At 41.7% G+C, this 22897-nt stretch overlaps 1 protein-coding gene across 3 annotated transcripts in view; it reads right to left on the reverse strand.

Moving 5' to 3' along the window:
* The window catches only part of LOC106569835 (MAP kinase-interacting serine/threonine-protein kinase 2), a 54609-nt gene that overhangs the window by 6832 nt on the left and 24880 nt on the right, over nucleotides 1-22897 (reverse strand). For all 3 annotated transcript variants that reach the window (XM_045694572.1, XM_045694571.1, XM_045694573.1), the window contains 3 exons: nucleotides 22634-22729; nucleotides 4421-4615; nucleotides 220-384 (listed from right to left, as the gene is read on the reverse strand). In XM_045694572.1, the coding sequence (XP_045550528.1) occupies nucleotides 220-384; nucleotides 4421-4615; nucleotides 22634-22729 (456 nt within the window). The remainder of the gene's footprint in view (nucleotides 1-219; nucleotides 385-4420; nucleotides 4616-22633; nucleotides 22730-22897) is intronic.

Genomic DNA, 22897 nt, shown 5'->3' on the forward strand with positions numbered 1-22897 from the left:
AGACCTTTAAACAGGTTAACACGGGGCCAGATGGATTACCAGGACACGTACTCAGAGCATAAACCTGACCAGCTGGCAAGTGTCTTCACTAACATTTTCACCTCTCCCTGACCCAGTGTGTAATACCTACGTGTTTCATGTAGACCACCATAGTGCCTGTGCCCAAGAACAGAGACACACAGAGAGACACAGAGAGACAGAAACAGATAAGATCCATACCCCTTGGACCCAGGGGTGCTGCAGGACCTGAGCAGCACTGAGGCGGTTCTTGGCATCTCTGACCAGAAGTCTGGTGATGAGGTCTTTAGCTCCAGAGGAGATCTGCTTCCAGTCCTTCTCAGGGAACTCGTACTTCCCCTCCTGAATGCTCTCAAACAGCATGTTCTGGAGAGGAGCCAAGAGAGAGACTGGGTTTGGGGACAGTTATAGATTTAAGAACTTAAGATGCTCTCAAACAGCATGTTCTGGAGATGTGACAAAAGACATACTGTTGTAGAAAGGTTCTTAAAAAAAATGTGTTGGTTGTTTTAGTCTGGCCAAACTGGCTTTAATATCACTAACAGACGGGCATCTTTAGAGGCATCATGTTCAGAGCAACAGAAAGAGACCAGGGTAGGGGGCAGGGTAGGGTGTAGGGAGCAGGGTAGGGAGCAGGGAACAGGGTAGGGAGCAGGGTAAGGGAAAATGATAGGGGGGGTAGGGGGCAGGGTAGAGTACAGGGTAGGGGCCAGGGTAGGGAAGAGGGTAGGGGAGGTAGGGGAAAGGGTAGGGGACAGGGTAGGGAGCGGGGTAGGGTGGAGTACAGGGTAGGGCTCAGGGTAGGGGGGTTAGGGGACAGGGTAGGGTACAGGGTAGGGTACAGGGTTAGGGAACAGGGTAGGGAGCAGGGTAGGGTGAGGGGTAGGGTGAAGGGTAGGGTGCTGGGTAGGGTGCTGGGTAAGGAGCTGGGTAGGGAGCTGGGAAGGGAGCTGGGTAGGGAGCTGGGTAGGGGGGTAGGGAGCAGGGTAGGGGTCTCAACACGTTGATATGTGCCTCTACTTCTCTATGGGAGTGCTGTTGCAGCAGCAGCAGCATTGTAGTGGTAGTAGTAGTGGTGTAGTAGTGGTAGTAGGTTGTAGTAGTGGTAGTAGGTTGTAGTAGTGGTGTGTTGTAGTAGTGGTAGTAGTAGTAGTGGTGTGTTGTAGTATTAGTAGTAGTGGTAGTAGTAGTAGTAGTAGTAGAAGTAGTAGTAGTAGGTTGTAGTAGTAGTAGTAGTAGGTTGTAGTAGTAGTAGTAGTAGTGGTGTGTTGTAGTAGTAGTAGTAGTAGTAGTAGTAGTGGTGTGTTGTAGTAGTAGTAGTAGTGGTAGTAGTAGTAGTAGTAGTAGTGGTAGAAGTAGTAGTGGTAGTAGTAGTAGTGGTAGTAGTAGTAGTAGTAGTAGTAGTAGTAGTAGTGGTAGTAGTGGTGGTGGTGGTGGTGGTAGTAGTGGTGGTGGTAGTGGTAGTAGTGGTAGTGGTAGTAGTAGTGTTGTGTTGTAGTAGTAGTAGTAGTAGTGGTAGTGGTAGTAGTAGTAGTAGTGGTAGTAGTGGTAGTAGTAGTAGTAGTGGTAGTAGTAGTAGTGGTAGTAGTAGTGGTGTGTTGTAGTAGTAGTAGTGGTAGTAGTGGTAGTGGTGGTAGTAGTAGTGTGTTGTAGTAGTAGTAGTAGTGGTAGTAGTAGTAGTGGTAGTAGTAGTATTAGTAGTAGTGGTAGTAGTGGTGGTAGTAGTAGTAGTAGTAGTAGTAGTGGTAGTAGTAGTAGTAGTGGCGTGGTGTGTTGTAGTAGTAGTAGTGGTAGTAATAGCGGTAGTACTGTAGTAGCAGTAGTACTGTAGTAGTAGTGGTAGTAGTAGCAGTGGTGTGTTGTAGTAGTAGTAGTAGTGGTAGTAGTAGTACTGTAGTAGTAGTGGTACTGTAGTAGTAGTGGTGGTAGTAGTAGTAGTGGTAGTAGTAGTGGTGGTGGTAGTAGTAGTGGTAGTAGTTGTAGTAGTGTTGTTGCAGTAGTGTTGTTGCAGTTAGTAGCAATGTGTTGTTGTAGTAGTGTTGTTGTAGCAGTAGTAGTGTTGTTGCAGGTAGTAGTAGTAGTAGTGGTAGTAGTAGTAGTGTTGTTGTTGCAGTTAGTGGTAGTAGTAGTAGTAGTAGTGGTGTGCAGTAGTAGTAGTAGTGGTGTGTAGTAGTAGTAGTAGTAATAGTAGTAGTAGTAGTAGTAGTAGTGGTGTGTTGTTGTTGTAGTAGTAGTAGTAGTAGTAGTAGTGGTGGTGGTAGTGGTAGTAGTAGTAGTAGTGGTAGTGCTGTGTTGTAGTAGTAGTAGTAGTAGTAGTAGTAGTAGTGATGTGTTGTAGTAGTGGTAGTAGTGGTACTGTAGTAGTAGTGGTACTGTAGTAGTAGTAGCAGTGGTGGTAGTGGTAGTAGTAGTAGTAGTGTAGTAGCCGTGGTACTGTAGTAGTAGTAGTGGTAGTAGTAGTAGTGGTAGTAGTGGTGGTGGTGGTAGTGGTAGTAGTAGTGTTGTGTTGTAGTAGTAGTAGTAGTAGTGGTAGTGGTAGTAGTAGTAGTAGTGGTAGTAGTGGTAGTAGTAGTAGTAGTGGTAGTAGTAGTAGTAGTAGTGGTAGTAGTAGTGGTGTGTTGTAGTAGTAGTAGTGGTGTAGTAGTGGTAGTAGTAGTAGGTTGTAGTAGTAGTAGGTTGTAGTAGTGGTAGTAGGTTGTAGTAGTGGTGTGTTGTAGTAGTAGTAGTAGTAGTGGTAGTAGTAGTAGTGGTGTGTTGTAGTATTAGTAGTAGTGGTAGTAGTGGTAGTAGAAGTAGTAGTAGTAGGTTGTAGTAGTAGTAGTAGTAGTAGGTTGTAGTAGTAGTAGTAGTGGTGTGTTGTAGTAGTAGTAGTAGTAGTAGTAGTAGTAGTAGTAGTAGTGGTGTGTTGTAGTAGTAGTAGTAGTGGTAGTAGTAGTGGTAGTAGTAGTAGTGGTAGTAGTGGTGTGTTGTAGTAGTAGTAGTAGTAGTAGTAGTAGTAGTAGTAGTAGTGGTGGTAGTGGTGTGTTGTAGTAGTAGTAGTAGTGGTGGTAGTAGTAGTAGTAGTAGTGGTAGTGGTAGTAGTGGTAGTAGTAGTAGTAGTAGTAGTAGTAGTGTGTTGTAGTAGTAGTGTGTTGTAGTAGTAGTAGTAGTAGTAGTGGTAGTAGTAGTATTAGTGGTGGTGGTAGTAGTATTAGTGGTGGTGGTAGTAGTGGTAGTAGTGGTGGTAGTAGTAGTAGTAGTGGTAGTAGTAGTAGTGGTAGTAGTAGTAGTAGTGGCGTGGTGTGTTGTAGTAGTAGTAGTGGTAGTAGTAGCGGTAGTACTGTAGTAGCAGTAGTACTGTAGTAGTAGTGGTAGTAGTAGCAGTGGTGTGTTGTAGTAGTAGTAGTAGTAGTGGTAGTAGTAGTACTGTAGTAGTAGTGGTACTGTAGTAGTAGTGGTGGTAGTAGTAGTAGTGGTAGTAGTAAAAAAAAAAATGTATGAAATTGTATGAAATGTATGCATTCACTACTGTAAGTCGCTCTGGATAAGAGCGTCTGCTAAATGACTAAAATGTAAATGTAAATGTAGTAGTGGTGGTGGTAGTAGTAGTGGTAGTAGTTGTAGTAGTGTTGTTGCAGTAGTGTTGTTGCAGTTAGTAGCAATGTGTTGTTGTAGTAGTGTTGTTGTAGCAGTAGTAGTGTTGTTGCAGGTAGTAGTAGTAGTAGTGGTAGTAGTAGTAGTGTTGTTGTTGCAGTTAGTGGTAGTAGTAGTAGTAGTAGTGGTGTGCAGTAGTAGTAGTAGTAGTGGTGTGTAGTAGTAGTAGTAGTAATAGTAGTAGTAGTAGTGGTGTGTTGTTGTTGTTGTAGTAGTAGTAGTAGTAGTAGTAGTGGTGGTGGTAGTAGTAGTAGTGGTAGTGCTGTGTTGTAGTAGTAGTAGTAGTAGTAGTAGTAGTAGTAGTAGTGGTAGTAGTAGTGATGTGTTGTAGTAGTGGTAGTAGTGGTACTGTAGTAGTAGTGGTACTGTAGTAGTAGTAGCAGTGGTGGTAGTGGTAGTAGTAGTAGTAGTGTAGTAGCCGTGGTACTGTAGTAGTAGTAGTGGTAGTAGTGGTAGTAGTAGAAGTGTGTTGTAGTAGTAGTGGTTGTTGTAGTAGTGTAGTAGTAGTAGTAGTAGTGGTAGTAGTAGTAGTAGTAGTAGTAGTGTGTTGTAGTGGTTGTTGTAGTGTTGTAGTAGTAGTAGTGTGTTGTAGTAGTAGTGGTTGTTGTAGTAGTGTAGTAGTAGTGGTAGTAGTAGTAGTAGTAGTAGTAGTAGTAGTAGTGTGTTGTATTGGTAGTAGTAGTAGTAGTAGAAGAAGTAGTAGAAGACAATTGGCGTGTGTATGTTTTTTAGCATGTTATTGATATGTTTGTGTTAGCTCGTATCTTACCTGGCATTCCTGGCAGGGCTCTCCCCAGTCCCAGCCACAGTTGGTGCCACAGCGCCCTACGAAGGGAGGGTACCCACTCAGCATAATGTACAGGATGACCCCCAGACTCCACAGGTCACAGCGCTTATCATAGATCGTAGCCTCCTCACTGAAGGCCTCCACTACCTCTGGAGCCATGTACTCTGCTGAACCACACTGGGGAGAGACCAGAGACAGATGTATACTGTTAGTCTGCATTTTACACACGCAGCCTTTTCACAACAGATCAGCAGAAGTGGTGAGGAGAAGAGAAGTGGTGAGGAGGAGAGAAGTGGTGAAGAGAGGAGGAGGAGAGAAGAGGTGAGGAGAGAAGTGAGGTGAAGAGGAGAAGAGGTGAAGAGGAGAAGAGGTGAGAGGTGAAGAGGAGAAGAGGTGAGGGGTGAAGAGAAGAGGTGAGGGGTGAAGAGAAGAGGGGTGTTGCGGTGTTGTAGCGGTGGTGTTATTGTAGCGATGGTGTTGTTTAAACGGTGGTGTTGTTGTAGTCTCTTCTCAAGAAGATGATAATCCTAGTCATATTAGCAACCCATGCTAGTCGTTGATAATCCTAGTCATATTAGCATCCCATGCTAGTTGATGATAATCCTAGTCATATTAGCAACCCATGCTAGTTGATGATAATCCTAGTCATATTAGCATCCCATGCTAGTTGATGATAATCCTAGTCATATTAGCAACCCATGCTAGTTGATGATAATCCTAGTCATATTAGCATCCCATGCTAGTTGATGATAATCCTAGTCATATTAGCAACCCATGCTAGTTGATGATAATCCTAGTCATATTAGCATCCCATGCTAGTTAATGATAATCCTAGTCATATTAGCATCCCATGCTAGTTGATGATAATCCTAGTCATATTAGCAACCCATGCTAGTTGATGATAATCTTAGTCATATTAGCATCCCATGCTAGTTGATGATAATCCTAGTCATATTACTAACCCATGCTAGTTGATGATAATCCTAGTCATATTAGCATCCCATGCTAGTTGATGATAATCCTAGTCATATTAGCAACCCATGCTAGTTGATGCATCTTTAGATCTCCCCTTTTTCAAAATGTTCCCACTAATTGCATTATTTAACAAACATTGGAGCTTAACCTACTGCCTTGTGTGCTTATAATGTGAAGAAATAATAGTTTATCAACATTCTAAGCTAAACGTTCTGATCTGTTGCATCAGACTCATGTAACCTAGGTCTACTGGTTGTATGAATTTGGGATCTATCGTCCCACAACTGTCCCAGAGTCTGTTTGGGATAGGCCATTTCTTTCTCACACAGCATGACAAGCTGACTTTTCTACTAGATAGTAGATTGACAGGCAAGTGATTCTGCTGTTCGTTACTGGTTTTGATGGCTAGTGATTGCGCTGTTTGTTACTCGTCTCGTTGGCTAGTGATTCTGCTGTTCGTTACTGGTTTTGATGGCTATTGATTCTGCTGTTCGTTACTGGTCTAATTGGCTAGTGATTCTGCTATTCGTTACTGGTCTAATTGGCTAGTGATTCTGCTATTCGTTACTGGTCGCGTTGGCTAGTGATTCTGCTGTTCGTTACTGGTCTCGTTGGCTAGTGATTCTGCTATTCGTTACTGGTCTTGTTGGCTAGTGATTCTGCTGTTCGTTACTGGTCTCGTTGGCTAGTGATTCCGCTGTCACATGGCAATGCTACCAAACACTAATTGAGTGTATGTAAACTTCTGACAAACTGGGAATGTGATGAAAGAAATAAAAGCAGAAATAAATCATTCTCTATACTATTACTCCTGACATTTCACATTCTTAAAATAAAGTGGTGATCCTAACTGACCTAAAACAGGGAATCTTTACTAGGATTAAATGTCAGGAATTGTGAAAAACTGAGTTGAAATGTATTTGGATAAGGTGTATGTAAACTTCCCACTTCAACTGTATGTATATAATTAAAAGTCTCATTAAAGTTAGGATCCATTTTCTGGCTCCTCCCTCATGTCAGCATCAGTCTGGACATGAGGCTGTAGCCACTGGTCCACCTGAATATGTCAGTCATCATACTGTTGAACTGGTCCACCTGAATATGTCTGTCATCATACTGTTGAACTAGTCCACCTAAATATGTCAGTCTGTCATCATACTGTTGAACTGGTCCACCTGAATATGTCTGTCATCATACTGTTGAACTAGTCCACCTAAATATGTCAGTCTGTCATCATACTGTTGAACTGGTCCACCTGAATATGTCTGTCATCATACTGTTGAACTAGTCCACCTGAATATGTCAGTCTGTCATCATACTGTTGAACTGGTCCACCTGAATATGTCTGTCTGTCATCATACTGTTCAACTAGTCCACCTGAATATGTCAGTCATCATACTGTTCAACTAGTCCACCTGAATATGTCAGTCATCATGCTGTTGAACAAGTCCACCTGAATATGTCAGTCTGTCATCATACTGTTGAACTAGTCCACCTGAATATGTCTGTCATCATACTGTTGAACTAGTCCACCTGAATATGTCTGTCATCATACTGTTGAACTGGTCCACCTGAATATGTCTGTCATCATACTGTTGAACTGGTCCACCTGAATATGTCAGTCTGTCATCATACTGTTGAACTGGTCCACCTGAATATGTCTGTCTGTCATCATACTGTTGAACTAGTCCACCTGAATATGTCAGTCATCATGCTGTTGAACGAGTCCACCTGAATATGTCAGTCTGTCATCATACTGTTGAACTAGTCCACCTGAATATGTCTGTCATCATACTGTTGAACTGGTCCACCTGAATATGTCTGTCATCATACTGTTGAACTGGTCCACCTGAATAAACCCCTAGTAGCATTAGTTAACCTGAATAACTATAAACCCCCAGTAGCATTAGTTAACCTGAATAACTATAAACCCCTAGTAGCATTAGTTAACCTGAATAACTATAAACCCCCAGTAGCATTAGTTAACCTGAATAACTATAAACCCCTAGTAGCATTAGTTAACCTGAATAACTATAAACCCCCAGTAGCATTAGTTAACCTGAATAACTATAAACCCCCAGTAGCATTAGTTAACCTGAATAACTATAAACCCCCAGTAGCATTAGTTAACCTGAATAACTATAAACCCCCAGTAGCATTAGTTAACCTGAATAACTATAAACCCCCAGTAGCATTAGTTAACCTGAATAACTATAAACCCCCAGTAGCATTAGTTAACCTGAATAACTATAAACCCCCTAGTAGCATTAGTTAACCTGAATAACTATAAACCCCCTAGTAGCATTAGTTAACCTGAATAACTATAAACCCCTAGTAGCATTAGTTAACCTAAATAACTATAAACCCCCTAGTAGCATTAGTTAACCTGAATAACTATAAACCCCTAGTAGCATTAGTTAACCTGAATAACTATAAACCCCCTAGTAGCATTAGTTAACCTGAATAACTATAAACCCCTAGTAGCATTAGTTAACCTGAATAACTATAAACCCCCTAGTAGCATTAGTTAACCTGAATAACTATAAACCCCTAGTAGCATTAGTTAACCTGAATAACTATAAACCCCTAGTAGCATTAGTTAACCTGAATAACTATAAACCCCCTAGTAGCATTAGTTAACCTGAATAACTATAAACCCCTAGTAGCATTAGTTAACCTGAATAACTATAAACCCCTAGTAGCATTAGTTAACCTGAATAAACCCCTAGTAGCATTAGTTAACCTGAATAACTATAAACCCCTAGTAGCATAAGTTAACCTGAATAACTATAAACCCCCTAGTAGCATTAGTTAACCTGAATAACTATAAACCCCCTAGTAGCATTAGTTAACCTGAATAACTATAAACCCCCTAGTAGCATTAGTTAACCTGAATAACTATAAACCCCTAGTAGCATTAGTTAACCTGAATAACTATAAACCCCCTAGTAGCATTAGTTAACCTGAATAACTATAAACCCCTAGTAGCATTAGTTAACCTGAATAACTATAAACCCCTAGTAGCATTAGTTAACCTGAATAACTATAAACCCCCTAGTAGCATTAGTTAACCTGAATAACTATAAACCCCTAGTAGCATTAGTTAACCTGAATAACTATAAACCCCCTAGTAGCATTAGTTAACCTGAATAACTATAAACCCCCTAGTAGCATTAGTTAACCTGAATAACTATAAACCCCTAGTAGCATTAGTTAACCTGAATAACTATAAACCCCTAGTAGCATTAGTTAACCTGAATAAACCCCTAGTAGCATTAGTTAACCTGAATAACTATAAACCCCTAGTAGCATTAGTTAACCTGAATAACTATAAACCCCTAGCATTAGTTAACCTGAATAACTATAAACCCCTAGCATTAGTTAACCTGAATAACTATAAACCCCTAGCAGCATTAGTTAACCTGTTGGGGAAAGGGGGCAGTATTTGCACGGCCGGATAAAAAAACGTACCTGATTTAATCTGGTTATTACTCCTGCCCAGTAACTAGAATATGCATATAATTGTTTGATTTGGATAGAAAACACCCTAAAGTTTCTAAAACTGTCTGTGAGTATAACAGAACTCTTTTGGCAGGCAAAAACCTGAGAAGATTCCAAACAGGAAGCGCTCTCTCTGACTATTTCTTGGCCTTCTTGATCATCTCTAGCCAAAACAGGGGATCTCTGGCATAACGTGACATTTTCTAACGCTCCCATAGGCTCTCAGAAGGCGCCAGAACGTTGAATGGTGACTTTGCAGGCCATGGCTGAAAAACAGTAGCGCATTTGGATAGTGGTCGATCTGAGAACAATGAGACTGGGGCGCGTGCACGAGCCGACACCATGTTTTTATTTTTTCGTCTTTGAACGAAAACAGGGTTTCCCGGTCGGAATATTATCGCTTTTTTACGAGAAAAATCGCATAAAAATTGATTTTAAACAGCGTTTGACATGCTTCGAAGTACGGTAATGGAATATTTAGAATTATTTTGGCACGAAATGCGCCGGGTGCGTCACCCTTCTTTACCCTTCGGATAGTGTCTTGAACGCACGAACAAAACGCCGCTATTTGGATAGAACTATGGATTATTTGGAACCAAACCAACATTTGTTATTGAAGTAGAAGTCCTGGGAGTGCATTCTGACGAAGAACAGCAAAGGTAATCCAATTTTTCTTATAGTAAATCTGAGTTTGGTGAGTGCCAAACTTGGTGGGTGTCAAAATAGCTAGCCCGTGATGGCCGGGCTATCTACTCAGAATATTGCAAAATGTGCTTTCACCGAAAGCTATTTTAAAATCGGACACCGCGATTGCATAAAGGAGTTCTGTATCTATAATTCTTAAAATAATTGTTATGTTTTTTGTGAACGTTTATCGTGAGTAATTTAGTAAATTCACCGGAAGTTTGCGGGGGGTATGCTAGTTCTGAACGTCACATGCTAATGTAAAAAGCTGTTTTTTGATATAAATATGAACTTGATTGAACAAAACATGCATGTATTGTATAACATAATGTCCTAGGTGTGTCATATGATGAAGATCATCAAAGGTTAGTGCTGCATTTAGCTGTGGTTTGGGTTTACGTGACATTATATGCTAGCTTGAAAAATGGGTGTCTGATTATTTCTGGCTGGGTACTCTGCTGACATAATCTAATGTTTTGCTTTCGTTGTAAAGCCTTTTTGAAATCGGACAGTGTGGTTAGATTAACGAGAGTCTTGTCTTTAAAATGGTGTAAAATAGTCATATGTTTGAGAAATTGAAGTAATAGCATTTCTAAGGTATTTGAATATCGCGCCACGGGATTCCACTGGCTGTTGAGTAGGCAAGCGTCCCATCTAGCCCATAGAGGTTAACCTGAATGTCTGAAAAGTAATGTCTGATGATTAAGTCCCTTGCTAAGCTAAGGAACTCTCCATATAGAAGGCTGTATGTTGTGTCCAGAAGCAGGGTCTTCATTCTCTACTGAGACATCATCCTCTGGGGAAGCCTGGTCAGTTGTCTGTTCACGTAGGGCAGACAGTCGACAAGCATGTACCCCGATTCGCCACCAAACAGCTGTTCAGGACCCCCCACTCGGAGAGTGATGCACGTTTTGTTCTAGCCCTGCACTTTAAACACCTGATTCAACTAATCGTCAAGGCCGTGTGTTAGGGTTGCAAAATTCTGGAACTTAGTGTTTTGAAAGCGGTAATTCCCGAAACGTTCCTAAAGTCCTTAGGTTTTTCTGAAAATCTTGGTTGGAGGATTCCTGGAAATCAGGAGGGAATAAGCTCCCACAACAACCAGTAACCACTAGCAGTGGGCTGAAGGGAGGAGTAGATTCTTCTTCTAACATCCTAGCTAGCTACCACCCCCAGGGTCCAGAACATGAAACTAGGCACCACAAACAACTAAAAAACCCAACTACAGCAGAAACTAAGTCTGTTTCTGCTGTCATTATACTAATCTCCCTTGGCTTTGCTGGAACATGGTGGAATGCCTGGCGCTCTGTGTGTGTGTGTGTGTGTGTGTGTGTGTGTGTGTGTGTGTGTGTGTGTGTGTGTATGTGGGGTTTTGGGCCAAGAAAGTTCTGGAAGCCCTGTGATAGGTCTAGGATGAGATGAAAAATACCATAGCTTTGGTGCAGGTGCAGCTGACCAGGGCTAGCTAACGCAACCTACAGTAAAAAATATATACCTTTTAATAGATACTTGAGTCAAATAGCAATATATAAGTTGAGTTTTATTGGCTCCAGGCATCAACTTTGTCCAACAGTAATAACCTGCCTGTACGCTACACTCTAGAATCCACAACAGTAATAACCTGCCTGTACACTACACTCTAGAATCCACAACAGTCCAACAGTAATAACCTGCCTGTACACTAGACTCTAGAATCCACAACAGTCCAACAGTAATAACCTGCCTGTACACTACACTCTAGAATCCACAACAGTAATAACCTGCCTGTACACTACACTCTAGAATCCACAACAGTCCAACAGTAATAACCTGCCTGTACACTACACTCTAGAATCCACAACAGTCCAACAGTAATAACCTGCCTGTACACTACTCTAGAATCCACAACAGTAACATCCTGCCTGTACACTACTCTAGAATCCACAACAGTAATATCCTGCCTGTACACTACACTCTAGAATCCACAACAGTCCAACAGTAATAACCTGCCTGTACACTACACTCTAGAATCCACAACAGTCCAACAGTAATATCCTGCCTGTACACTACACTCTACAATCCACAAACATCAGTAGAGTCCCGTGACTGGATTCATCCCAAAGGGAACCCTAAATAATGCACTATTTTTGACCAGGGCCTATAGTGAATAGGGTGCCATTTGGAACACATCTTCTGAACCAGGCATGTGGTAAAAAATATTTTAAAAATCATTACAGATCAGCTGACACGCCCACTCCTTCCCGCTGGCCCAGCCAATCAAAATGTGGTTTCTACATTTAGGGTAGGGGCCTTGGAATGAAGCCCAGAACTGGTTTTGTAACAGCAGGAGAAACAAATATGGATTCTGCTAAAATGAAGGGAGGAAAGAGGGACAGAAGAGAGGAAGGGGTGGAGGGTTAGGGTTAGTGAGATGTAACCCCCATGCCAGAGTGAATCCACCGTTTTTGGTATCTGGTGGACAAAAAATATAAAAAAATAAATATCCAGCACGCTTGCTTTCTCTGAGAACATTCTTAAAGTCCCCAGGCGATAGTGAAGGAACAGTTTAATTTAGACGTGGTGAAAAAAACACCTCCCTCTCCACCAGACTTAGACAGAGGTTAGAAATACTGTACATTCTTAAAGTCCCCAGGCGATAGGGAAGGAACAGTTTGTAATCGAGATACCTCCCTCACCTCTAGACTTAGAGGTGTACACGACACAATTCTGGCCTCGATTTAGCTGTCCCAGACAAGTTTGAGATGGAAGACAAATTCCCCATGACGTTGCTTACTCTGGGAGAGTGGTCCTCACGACACTAGTTTAACGTGAGCGGGACAGAGACGCAATCCGAGGGCTACCGATCCAGCCTGAGCCGTCCCAATATTTTCAAACGTGATTTAAAAAAATAAATAAAATAGGCACAAAATCGGCAAGTCTCTTGAAGCGCGAGATGTGCAATGACAAGTTTTGAGAATTGATCGGCAATAGCCAGCCGATTCTCATGAAACCGGTTTTAAACACGTCTGTAGCAAATTGAGTTACACAAGCATGATGCATCTGCAAAAATCCACTAGCATTCTGGGGACTAAGACATCTAGTGGCCAAGAGTCTTATTTAAATACATTTTACGTTTGCCTGAATGTTTAACATTTTCACCTCATATTCTCATGAACAAAATACTTCCGGATTACATTCTTAGATCAAATTCTCAGATCATTTTATACAATTTACTTTATAAACAACACTTAATTTAACAAAAACACAAAATATGTTAGTGTAGTTTGTCCATAAATGATAAAAAAATGGTGTAATAGTTGAAGTTGACATTAAACTATAATATTTATTACGTACAGTGTCTGTGGAGGTGTCTCCTTAATATAACCCTTTTTATACTTCCTGTAAAAATTCCAATCAGTTTTTAAATGAAGTTTTATTCTCCCATGATGCATCATCTAGAGTAGTAGACGTTTATTCTCTGCTGTCTTCAGAATGAGGTTCTTATTCTCCAACACCCCCTTTACCACACCTGGTCTTCTCATTACCGAAATGACTAAAAAGCTCAAATTGGGGAAGTCAGATTCAATTTTACTTTTAATGTTAAAGATGTTATTTTCAGTGTTATGTTTAACTCACGCCTTTTCATTATGGGAGCAATGTTACAAAATATTAGACATTTATTTGTTTATAACTTTTTGGACTTGAGAGAATTGTGTAAATTGTGTTAATCTCTCTAGGGTAGGGGGCAGTATTTTCACGGCCGGATAAAAAACGTACTCGATTTAAACTGGTTACTACTCTTTTCCAGAAACGAGAATATGCATATAATTGGTAGATTTGGATAGAAAACACTCTAAAGTTTATAAAACTGTTTGAATGGTGTCTGTGAGTATAACAGAACTCATATGGCAGGCCAAAACCTGAAAAGATTCCATACAGGAAGTGCCCTCTCTGACCATTTCTTGTGCTTCTGTGGCATCTCTGTCGAAAATACAGGATCTCTGCTGTAACGTGACAATTTCTAAGGCTCCCATAGGCTCTCTGAAGGCGCCAGAAAATGGAATGAGATCTCTGCTGTCTCTGGGCTAGGTACAGGAGCGCTGTTTGTGAGTGGTCAGGCTGGTGGCTCAGAGACAGGAGATGCGCGGCCCCGAGAAGTGGCCATGTTTTTCTTTCAGCCTTTGAACACAAACAATGTCGCCCGGTTGGAATATTATCGCTATTTTACGAGAAAAATAGCATAATAATTGATTACTGAAGTACGGTAATGGAATATTTTGAAATGTTTTGTCACGACATGCGTCCTCGCGTCACCGTTCGGATAAGGACCTGAACGCACAGACAAAACAGAGGATATTTGAACATAACTATGGATTATTCTGAGCCAAAACAACATTTGTGGTTGAAGTAGAAGTCCTGGGAGTGCATTCTGACGAAGAACAGCAAAGGTAATCAAATTTTTCTTATAGTAATTCTGAGTTTAGTGAATGCCAAACTTGGTGGGTGTCAAATTAGCTAGCCCGTGATGGCGAGCTATCTACTCAGAATATTGCAAAATGTGCTTTTGCCGAAAAGCTATTTTAAAATCTGACACCGCGATTGCATAAAGGAGTTCTGTTTCTATCATTCTTAAAATAATTGTTATGTATTTTGTGAACGTTTATCATGAGTAATTTAGTAAATTCACCGGAGGTTTTCGGTGGGTATGCTAGTTCTGAACGTCACTTTGATATAAATATGAACTTGATTGAACAAAACATGCATGTATTGTATAACATAATGTCCTAGGAGTGTCATCTGATGAAGATCAAAGGTTAGTGCTGCATTTAGCTGTGGTTTTGGTTTTGTGACATTATATGCTTGTTTGAAAAATGGGTGTGTGATTATTTCTGGCTGGGTACTCTCCTGACATAATCTAATGTTTTGCTTTCGTTGTAAAGCCTTTTTGAAATCGGACAATGTGGTTAGATTAACCTGTTAGGGCTAGGGGGCAGTATTTACAAGGCCGGATAAAAAAAACGTACCCCATTTAATCTGGTTATTACTACTGCCCAGAAACTAGAATATGCATATAATTATTGGCTTTGGATAGAAAACACCCTAAAGTTTCTAAAACTGTTTGAATGGTGTCTGTGAGTATAACAGAACTCATATGGCAGGCAAAAACCTGAGAAGATTCCAAACAGGAAGTACCCTCTCTGACCATTCCTTGGGCTTCTTGGCTCTGTTTATTGAACATTTAGGATCTTTGGTGTCACGTGACACTTCCTACGGTTCCCATAGGCTCTCAGAACCCGGGAAAAAGCTGAATGATGTAATTCCAGCCCCAGGCTGAAACACATTAGCGCCTTTGGTAAGTGCTCTATCAGAGGACCATCAGACTGAGGCTCGTGCACGAGGGGATCCCATGTTTTTATTTTCTCTCTCTTTGAACATAAACACGCTTTCCCGGTCGGAATATTATGGCTTTTTTACGAGAAAAATTGCATGAAAATTGATTTTAAACAGCGGTTGACATGCTTCGAAGTACGGTAATGGAATATTTAGAATTTTTTGGTCACGAAATGCGTCGTGCGCGTCACCCTTCTTTACACTTCGGATAGTGTCTTGAACGCACGAACAAAACAGAGGATATTTGAACATAACTATGGATTATTTTGAACCAAACCAACATTTGTTATTGAAGTAGAAGTCCTGGGAGTGCATTCTGACGAAGAACAGCAAAGGTAATCCAATTTTTCTTATAGTAAATCTGAGTTTGGTGAGTGCCAAACTTGGTGGGTGTCAAAATAGCTAGCCCGTGATGGCCGGGCTATCTACTCAGAATATTGCAAAATGTGCTTTCACCGAAAGCTATTTTAAAATCGGACACCGCGATTGCATAAAGGGGTTCTCTATCTATAATTCTTAAAATAATTGTTATGTTTTTTGTGAACGTTTATCGTGAGTAATTTAGTAAATTCACCGGAAGTTTGCGGGGGGTATGCTAGTTCTGAACGTCACATGCTAATGTAAAAAGCTGTTTTTTGATATAAATATGAACTTGATTGAACAAAACATGCATGTATTGTATAACATAATGTCCTAGGTGTGTCATCTGATGAAGATCATCAAAGGTTAGTGCTGCATTTAGCTGTGGTTTGGGTTTACGTGACATTATATGCTAGCTTGAAAAATGGGTGTCTGATTATTTCTGGCTGGGTACTCTGCTGACATAATCTAATGTTTTGCTTTCGTTGTAAAGCCTTTTTGAAATCGGACAGTGTGTTTAGATTAACGAGAGTCTTGTCTTTAAAATGGTGTAAAATAGTCATATGTTTGAGAAATTGAAGTAATAGCATTTCTAAGGTATTTGAATAACGCGCCACAGGATTCCACTGGCTGTTACGTAGGTGGGACGATTTCGTCCCACTGGCCCTAGAGAAGTTAACGAGAGGCTTGTCTTTAAAATGGTGTAAAATAGTCATATGTTTGAGAAATTGAAGTTATAGCATTTTTAAGGTTTTTGAATTTCGCGCCACTCGATTCCACTGGCTGTTGACTAGGTGGGACGATTTCGTCCCACATACCCGAGAGAGGTTAAAATGCATAATATCTGATTAAAACCAATTATGAAATAGATTTCATGAGAATATAGCCAGAGAAGAAGACAGTGAGATGAGTCACATCACACAGAAAGTGTAGACTCACCAGCAGGAGACTACTAGTACTATGCGTTCACAGTTCTAAAGATCACAAGAAATGTTATTAAATTCAAAATGTATTGTTTAGATATTTCAACTCTGTATGGCAAGCGTGAATGTCTGACTGAAAACATTTATGAGGCTGCTTGAAGAGACGTGTAGTGTCCACCCGGGTATTAAGGGCCCAGTAAGAGACGTGTAGTGTCCACCCGGCATTAAGGGCCCAGTCAGAGACGTGTAGTGTCCACCCGGCATTAAGGGCCTAGTAAGAGACGTGTAGTGTCACCCGGCATTAAGGGCCCAGTAAGAGACGTGTAGTGTCCACCCGGCATTAAGGGCCCAGTCAGAGACGTGTTGTGTCCACCCGGCATTAGGGGCCCAGTCAGAGACGTGTAGTGTCACCCGGCATTAAGGGCCCAGTAAGAGACGTGTTGTGTCCACCCGGCATTAGGGGCCCAGTCAGAGACGTGTAGTGTCCACCCGGCATTTAGGGCCCAGTAAGAGACGTGTAGTGTCCACCCGGCATTAAGGGCCCAGTCAGAGACGTGTAGCGTCACCCGGTATTAGAGACGTTACAGGGAAAGCCTAGAGATCCGGCGACGTTACAGGGAAAGCCTAGAGATCCGGCGACGTTACAGGGAAAGCCTAGAGATCCGGCGACGTTACAGGGAAAGCCTAGAGATCCGGCGACGTTACAGGGAAAGCCTAGAGATCCGGCGACGTTACAGGGAAAGCCTAGAGATCCGACGACGTTATAGGGAAAGCCTAGAGATCCGACGATGTTATAGGGAAAGCCTAGAGATACGGCGACGTTACAGGGAAAGCCTAGAGATACGGCGATGTTATAGGGAAAGCCTAGAGATCCGGCGACGTTACAGGGAAAGCCTAGAGATACAGCGACGTTACAGGGAAAGCCTAGAGATCCGGCGACGTTACAGGGAAAGCCTAGAGATCCGGCGACGTTACAGGGAAAGCAGAAGCGGATTGTTACATTTTGATACAGAATGACTCACAGAAGTGCATGGTTGGACGGCATATTGTATATTCTTAGGGGCCCAGAGGTTCGGGCTGCTGTAGAGGAGAATCTAGGCTTTAGAACACCTAAAAAGCCTGTAGGTCACTGTGCTGTCTGTATATATAAAATGCTAATGTTCATGTTTGTGTAGCAGAGGAGGAGAATGCAGGAGCTGATTGATAAATATAGACATGACTCACTTAAACAACACTGCTGCATGTTTTATTTATGTCACTTCAGTGCTGGCTTGCTACCAGAACTGATAAGCCTTTATAAAAGCCATTTAGACCCTGCTTGCTACTAGAACTGACAAGCCTTTATAAAAGCCATTTAGACCCTGCTTGCTACCAGAACTGACAAGCCTTTATAAAAGCCATTTAGACCCTGAAAGAAAAAAACTGAGGCTGATTTATAAGTAGATGACAAGTTTCTGGCTATCAACATGATCATGGCTGGTTCTCAGCCCTAAGACAAGTGATCAGCAAGGAGAGGAAATCTATTCCCTTTCTGAAACAAGGAGAGGATATCTATTCCCTTTCTGAAACACGGAGAGGATATCTATTCCGTTTCTGAAACAAGGAGAGGATATCTATTCCCTTTCTGGAACATGGAGAGGATATCTATTCCCTTTCTGGAACATGGAGAGGATATCTATTCCCTTTCTGAAACACACTCAGCTGTTTCCAAGTTTGAAAATAAGATTTCCTGAGACATTTACTGACTATAGCCAAAACTACAGATGTAATTTATACCAACACATATCACATTCTCCCTGCCTGCGAGGGAAAACCCAATGAGGTAAGGAGCAAGCTGGTCCACAAATTAGCTTGAAAGCTAAACAGCTACCTAGCTAGCTAGCGGACTGCTGTTGCTAGCTAAAAATATATATATTTTTATGAATACAAAACATACACATGACATCACACCTGCCCAGAACCACCTGCTCACCCCCCCATCTCCAGCGCCCACATCACTCTGTGCCACACAGTCTCAAACTGCACCATTTAGTCTCTCTGTCACTCACACACTTTCAACATTTAGATAATAAAGCAGTTCACCTTTCCATTGTGTTAATGACGGAGGATTGGTTGATTTCCAGTTTTAAGTATACGGTTGTTGTTTTTTTAAAGATTACTGATGAGAAAAGTATCATCTAACCCAGCAGGTCTCACCACACCCTCATATCTACCCCAAATACGTGGTAACATGGACCTGGTACCGGAACCCTGTTTATATATCTATCCCAATTACCTGGTGACCTGGTACTGGAACCCTGTGTATATATCTACCCCCAATTACCTGGTGATCTGGTATTGGAACCCTGTGTATATATCTACCCCAATTATCTGGTGACCTGGTACTGGAACCCTGTGTATATATCTACCCCCAATTACCTGGTGACCTGGTACTGGAACCCTGTGTATATATCTACCCCCAATTACCTGGTGACCTGGTACTGGAACCCTGTGTATATATCTACCCCAATTACCTGGTGACCTGGTACTGGAACCCTGTGTATATATCTACCCCCAATTACCTGGTACTGGAACCCTGTGTATATATCTACCCCAATTACCTGGTGACCTGGTACTGGAACCCTGTGTATATATCTACCCCCAATTACCTGGTACTGGAACCCTGTGTATATATCTACCCCCAATTACCTGGTGACCTGGTACTGGAACCCTGTGTATATATCTACCCCCAATTACCTGGTACTGGAACCCTGTGTATATATCTACCCCAATTACCTGGTGACCTGGTACTGGAACCCTGTGTATATATATCTACCCCCAATTACCTGGTACTGGAACCCTGTGTATATATCTACCCCAATTACCTGGTGACCTGGTACTGGAACCCTGTGTATATATCTACCCCCAATTACCTGGTCGGACCTGGTACTGGAACCCTGTGTATATATCTACCCCCAATTACCTGGTGACCTGGTACTGGAACCCTGTGTATATATCTACCCCCAATTACCTGGTGACCTGGTGCTGGGACCCTGTGTATATATCTACACCAATTACCTGGTGACCTGGTACTGGAACCATGTGTATATATCTACCCCCAATTACCTGGTAACATGGACCTGGTACTGGGTTCCTGTGTATATATCTACCCCAATTACCTGGTGACCTGGTTCTGGAACCCTGTGTATACATCTACCCCAATTACCTGGTGACCTGGTACTGGAACCCTGTGTATACATCTACCCCCAATTACCTGGTGACCTGGTACTGGAACCCTGTGTATATATCTACCCCCAATTACCTGGTACTGGAACCCTGTGTATAGATCTACCCCCAATTACCTGGTACTGGAACCCTGTGTATATATCTACCCCCAATTACCTGGTGATCTGGTACTGGAACCCTGTGTATATATCTACCCCCAATTACCTGGTACTGGAACCCTGTGTATATATCTACCCCAATTACCTGGTGACCTGGTACTGGAACCCTGTGTATATATATCTACCCCCAATTACCTGGTACTGGAACCCTGTGTATATATCTACCCCCAATTACCTGGTGACCTGGTACTGGAACCCTGTGTATATATCTACCCCCAATTACCTGGTGACCTGGTACTGGAACCCTGTGTATATATCTACCCCCAATTACCTGGTGACCTGGTACTGGAACCCTGTGTATATATCTACCCCCAATTACCTGGTGACCTGGTGCTGGGACCCTGTGTATATATCTACACCAATTACCTGGTGACCTGGTACTGGAACCATGTGTATATATCTACCCCCAATTACCTGGTAACATGGACCTGGTACTGGGTTCCTGTGTATATATCTACCCCAATTACCTGGTGACCTGGTTCTGGAACCCTGTGTATACATCTACCCCAATTACCTGGTGACCTGGTACTGGAACCCTGTGTATATATCTACCCCCAATTACCTGGTGACCTGGTACTGGAACCCTGTGTATATATCTACCCCCAATTACCTGGTACTGGAACCCTGTGTATAGATCTACCCCCAATTACCTGGTACTGGAACCCTGTGTATATATCTACCCCCAATTACCTGGTGATCTGGTACTGGAACCCTGTGTATATATCTACCCCCAATTACCTGGTGACCTGGTACTGGAACCCTGTGTATATATCTACCCCAATTACCTGGTGACCTGGTACCGGAACCCTGTGTATATATCTACCCCAATTACCTGGTGACCTGGTACTGGACCCCTGTGTATATATCTACCCCCAATTACCTGGTGACCTGGTACTGGAACCCTGTGTATATATCTACCCCAATTACCTGGTGACCTGGTACTGGAACCCTGTGTATATATCTACGCCAATTACCTGGTGACCTGGTATTGGAACCCTGTGTATATATCTACCCCCAATTACCTGGTGACCAGGTACTGGAACCCTGTGTATATAGCCAAGTCATCGTTACTCATCGTCTATCTATTATGCGTTTTATTTATTTATTTATATTTTCTTTCTCTCTGTATTGTTGAGAAGGACACGTAAGTAAGCCTTTCACTGTTAGTCCACACCTGTTGTTTACCAAGCATTTCACTGTTAGTCCACGCCTGTTGTTTACCAAGCATTTCACTGTTAGTCTACACCTGTTGTTTACCAAGCATTTCACTGTTAGTCCACGCCTGTTGTTTACCAAGCATTTCACTGTTAGTCTACACCTGTTGTTTACCAAGCATTTCACTGTTAGTCCACGCCTGTTGTTTACCAAGCATTTCACTGTTAGTCTACACCTGTTGTTTACCAACCATTTCACTGTTAGTCCACACCTGTTGTTTAACCTCTCTGGGAAATGTGGGACGCTAGTGTCACACCCACGGGACACACTATTCAACAGCCAGTGAAATAGCAGGGCGGCAAATTCAAAACAACAAAAATCTAAATTCAAATTTCTCAAACATACAACTATTATATCCCATTTTAAAGATACACTTCTCGTTAATCCAACCACATTGTCCGATTTCAAAATGGCTTTACTGCGAAATCATAACATTAGATTATGTTAGGACAGCGCCGAGACAAGAAAAACAACAGCCATTTTCCAAGCAAGGAGAGGCGTCACAAAAACCAGAAGTACAGCTAAAATTAATCACTAACCTTTGATGATCTTCATCAGATGGCACTCATAGGACTTCATGTTACACAATACATGTATGTTTTGCTCGATAAAGTTCATATTTATATCCAAAAACCCCATTTTACATTGGCGGGTAATGTTCAGAAATGTTTTGCCTCCCAAAACTTCCGGTGAATGAGCACATCAATTTACAGAAATACTCATCATAAACGTTGATAAAATATTAAACTGTTATTCAAAGAATTATAGATACACTTCTCCTTAATGCAACCGCCGTGTCAGATTTCAAAAAAACTTTACAGCGAAGGGCACACTTTGCAATAATCTGAGTACAGCGCTCAGACAACAACAACAAGCAATACAGATACCTGCCATTTTGGAGTCAACTAAAATCAGAAATAGCATTATAAATATTCACTTACCTTTGATGATCTTCATCAGAATGCACTCCCAGGAATCCCAGTTCCACAATAAATGTTTGTTTTGTTCGATAAAGTCCATCCTTTATTTCCAAATACCTCCTGTTTGTTCGCACGTTTAGTCCACTACTCCAAATGCAGGAAGGGCGCGCAAAATGTCACGACGAAAGTCCAAAAAAGTTATATTTACGTTCGTAGAAAAATGTCAAACTATGTATAGCATCAATCTTCAGGATGTTTTTATCATGAGTCTTCAGTAATATTCCAACCGGACAATTCCAATGTCTTCAGAAAAGAAAAGGAACACAGCTAACTCTCACGTGAGTGTGCGCCACTGAACTCATGTCATTCTCTCAGTCATCTGACTCCAGGACCTCTTATTCTCTCCCCAGTCACAGTAGAAGCATGAAACAACGTTCTAAAGACTGTTGACATCTAGTGGAAGCCTTAGGAAGTGCAACATGACCCCACAGACACTGTATACTGGACAGGGAATCACTTGAAAAACTACAAACCTCTGATTTCCACACTTCCTGGTTGGATTTTTCTCAGGTTTTTGCCTGCCATATGAGTTCTGTTATACTCACAGATATCATTCAAACAGTTTTAGAAACTTCAGAGTGTTTTCTATCAAAATCTATTAATATGCATATTCTACCTTCTGGGCCAGAGTAGCAGGCAATTTAATTTGGGCACGTTATTCATCTGAATTTCCGAATACTGCCCCGTCACCAAAAAGTTAACAAGCATGTGATGAATAAAAATATGTATTTGACAGACGCAGAGAGAGATGGGAGGAGTGGATCAACAAAGAGACAGAGAGGTCTGAACATTACTAGGACTCACCGGAGTGATGAGTTCAGGTGTAGAGATAGGAGAGCTGTCACTGTTCAGTCTGATGCCACTGCCCAGGTCAAAATCACAGATCTTCACTGGTGACATCTACAGGTAAACACACAGCTTAGTCATTTAGACCACTGACCTTCTTATTTATCCACATCAATCAACTAAATTAGGCCAGTCAGGTACCCAGATAACACAATCACTAAAACTACAGCCAAGCAAAGCTTTTCTACATCGTTATTAAGTTATCCTTATCATGGCATATTA

This window comes from Salmo salar, chromosome ssa14 (genome assembly GCF_905237065.1).
Source record: "Salmo salar chromosome ssa14, Ssal_v3.1, whole genome shotgun sequence".
NCBI classification, from domain to species: domain Eukaryota; kingdom Metazoa; phylum Chordata; class Actinopteri; order Salmoniformes; family Salmonidae; genus Salmo; species Salmo salar.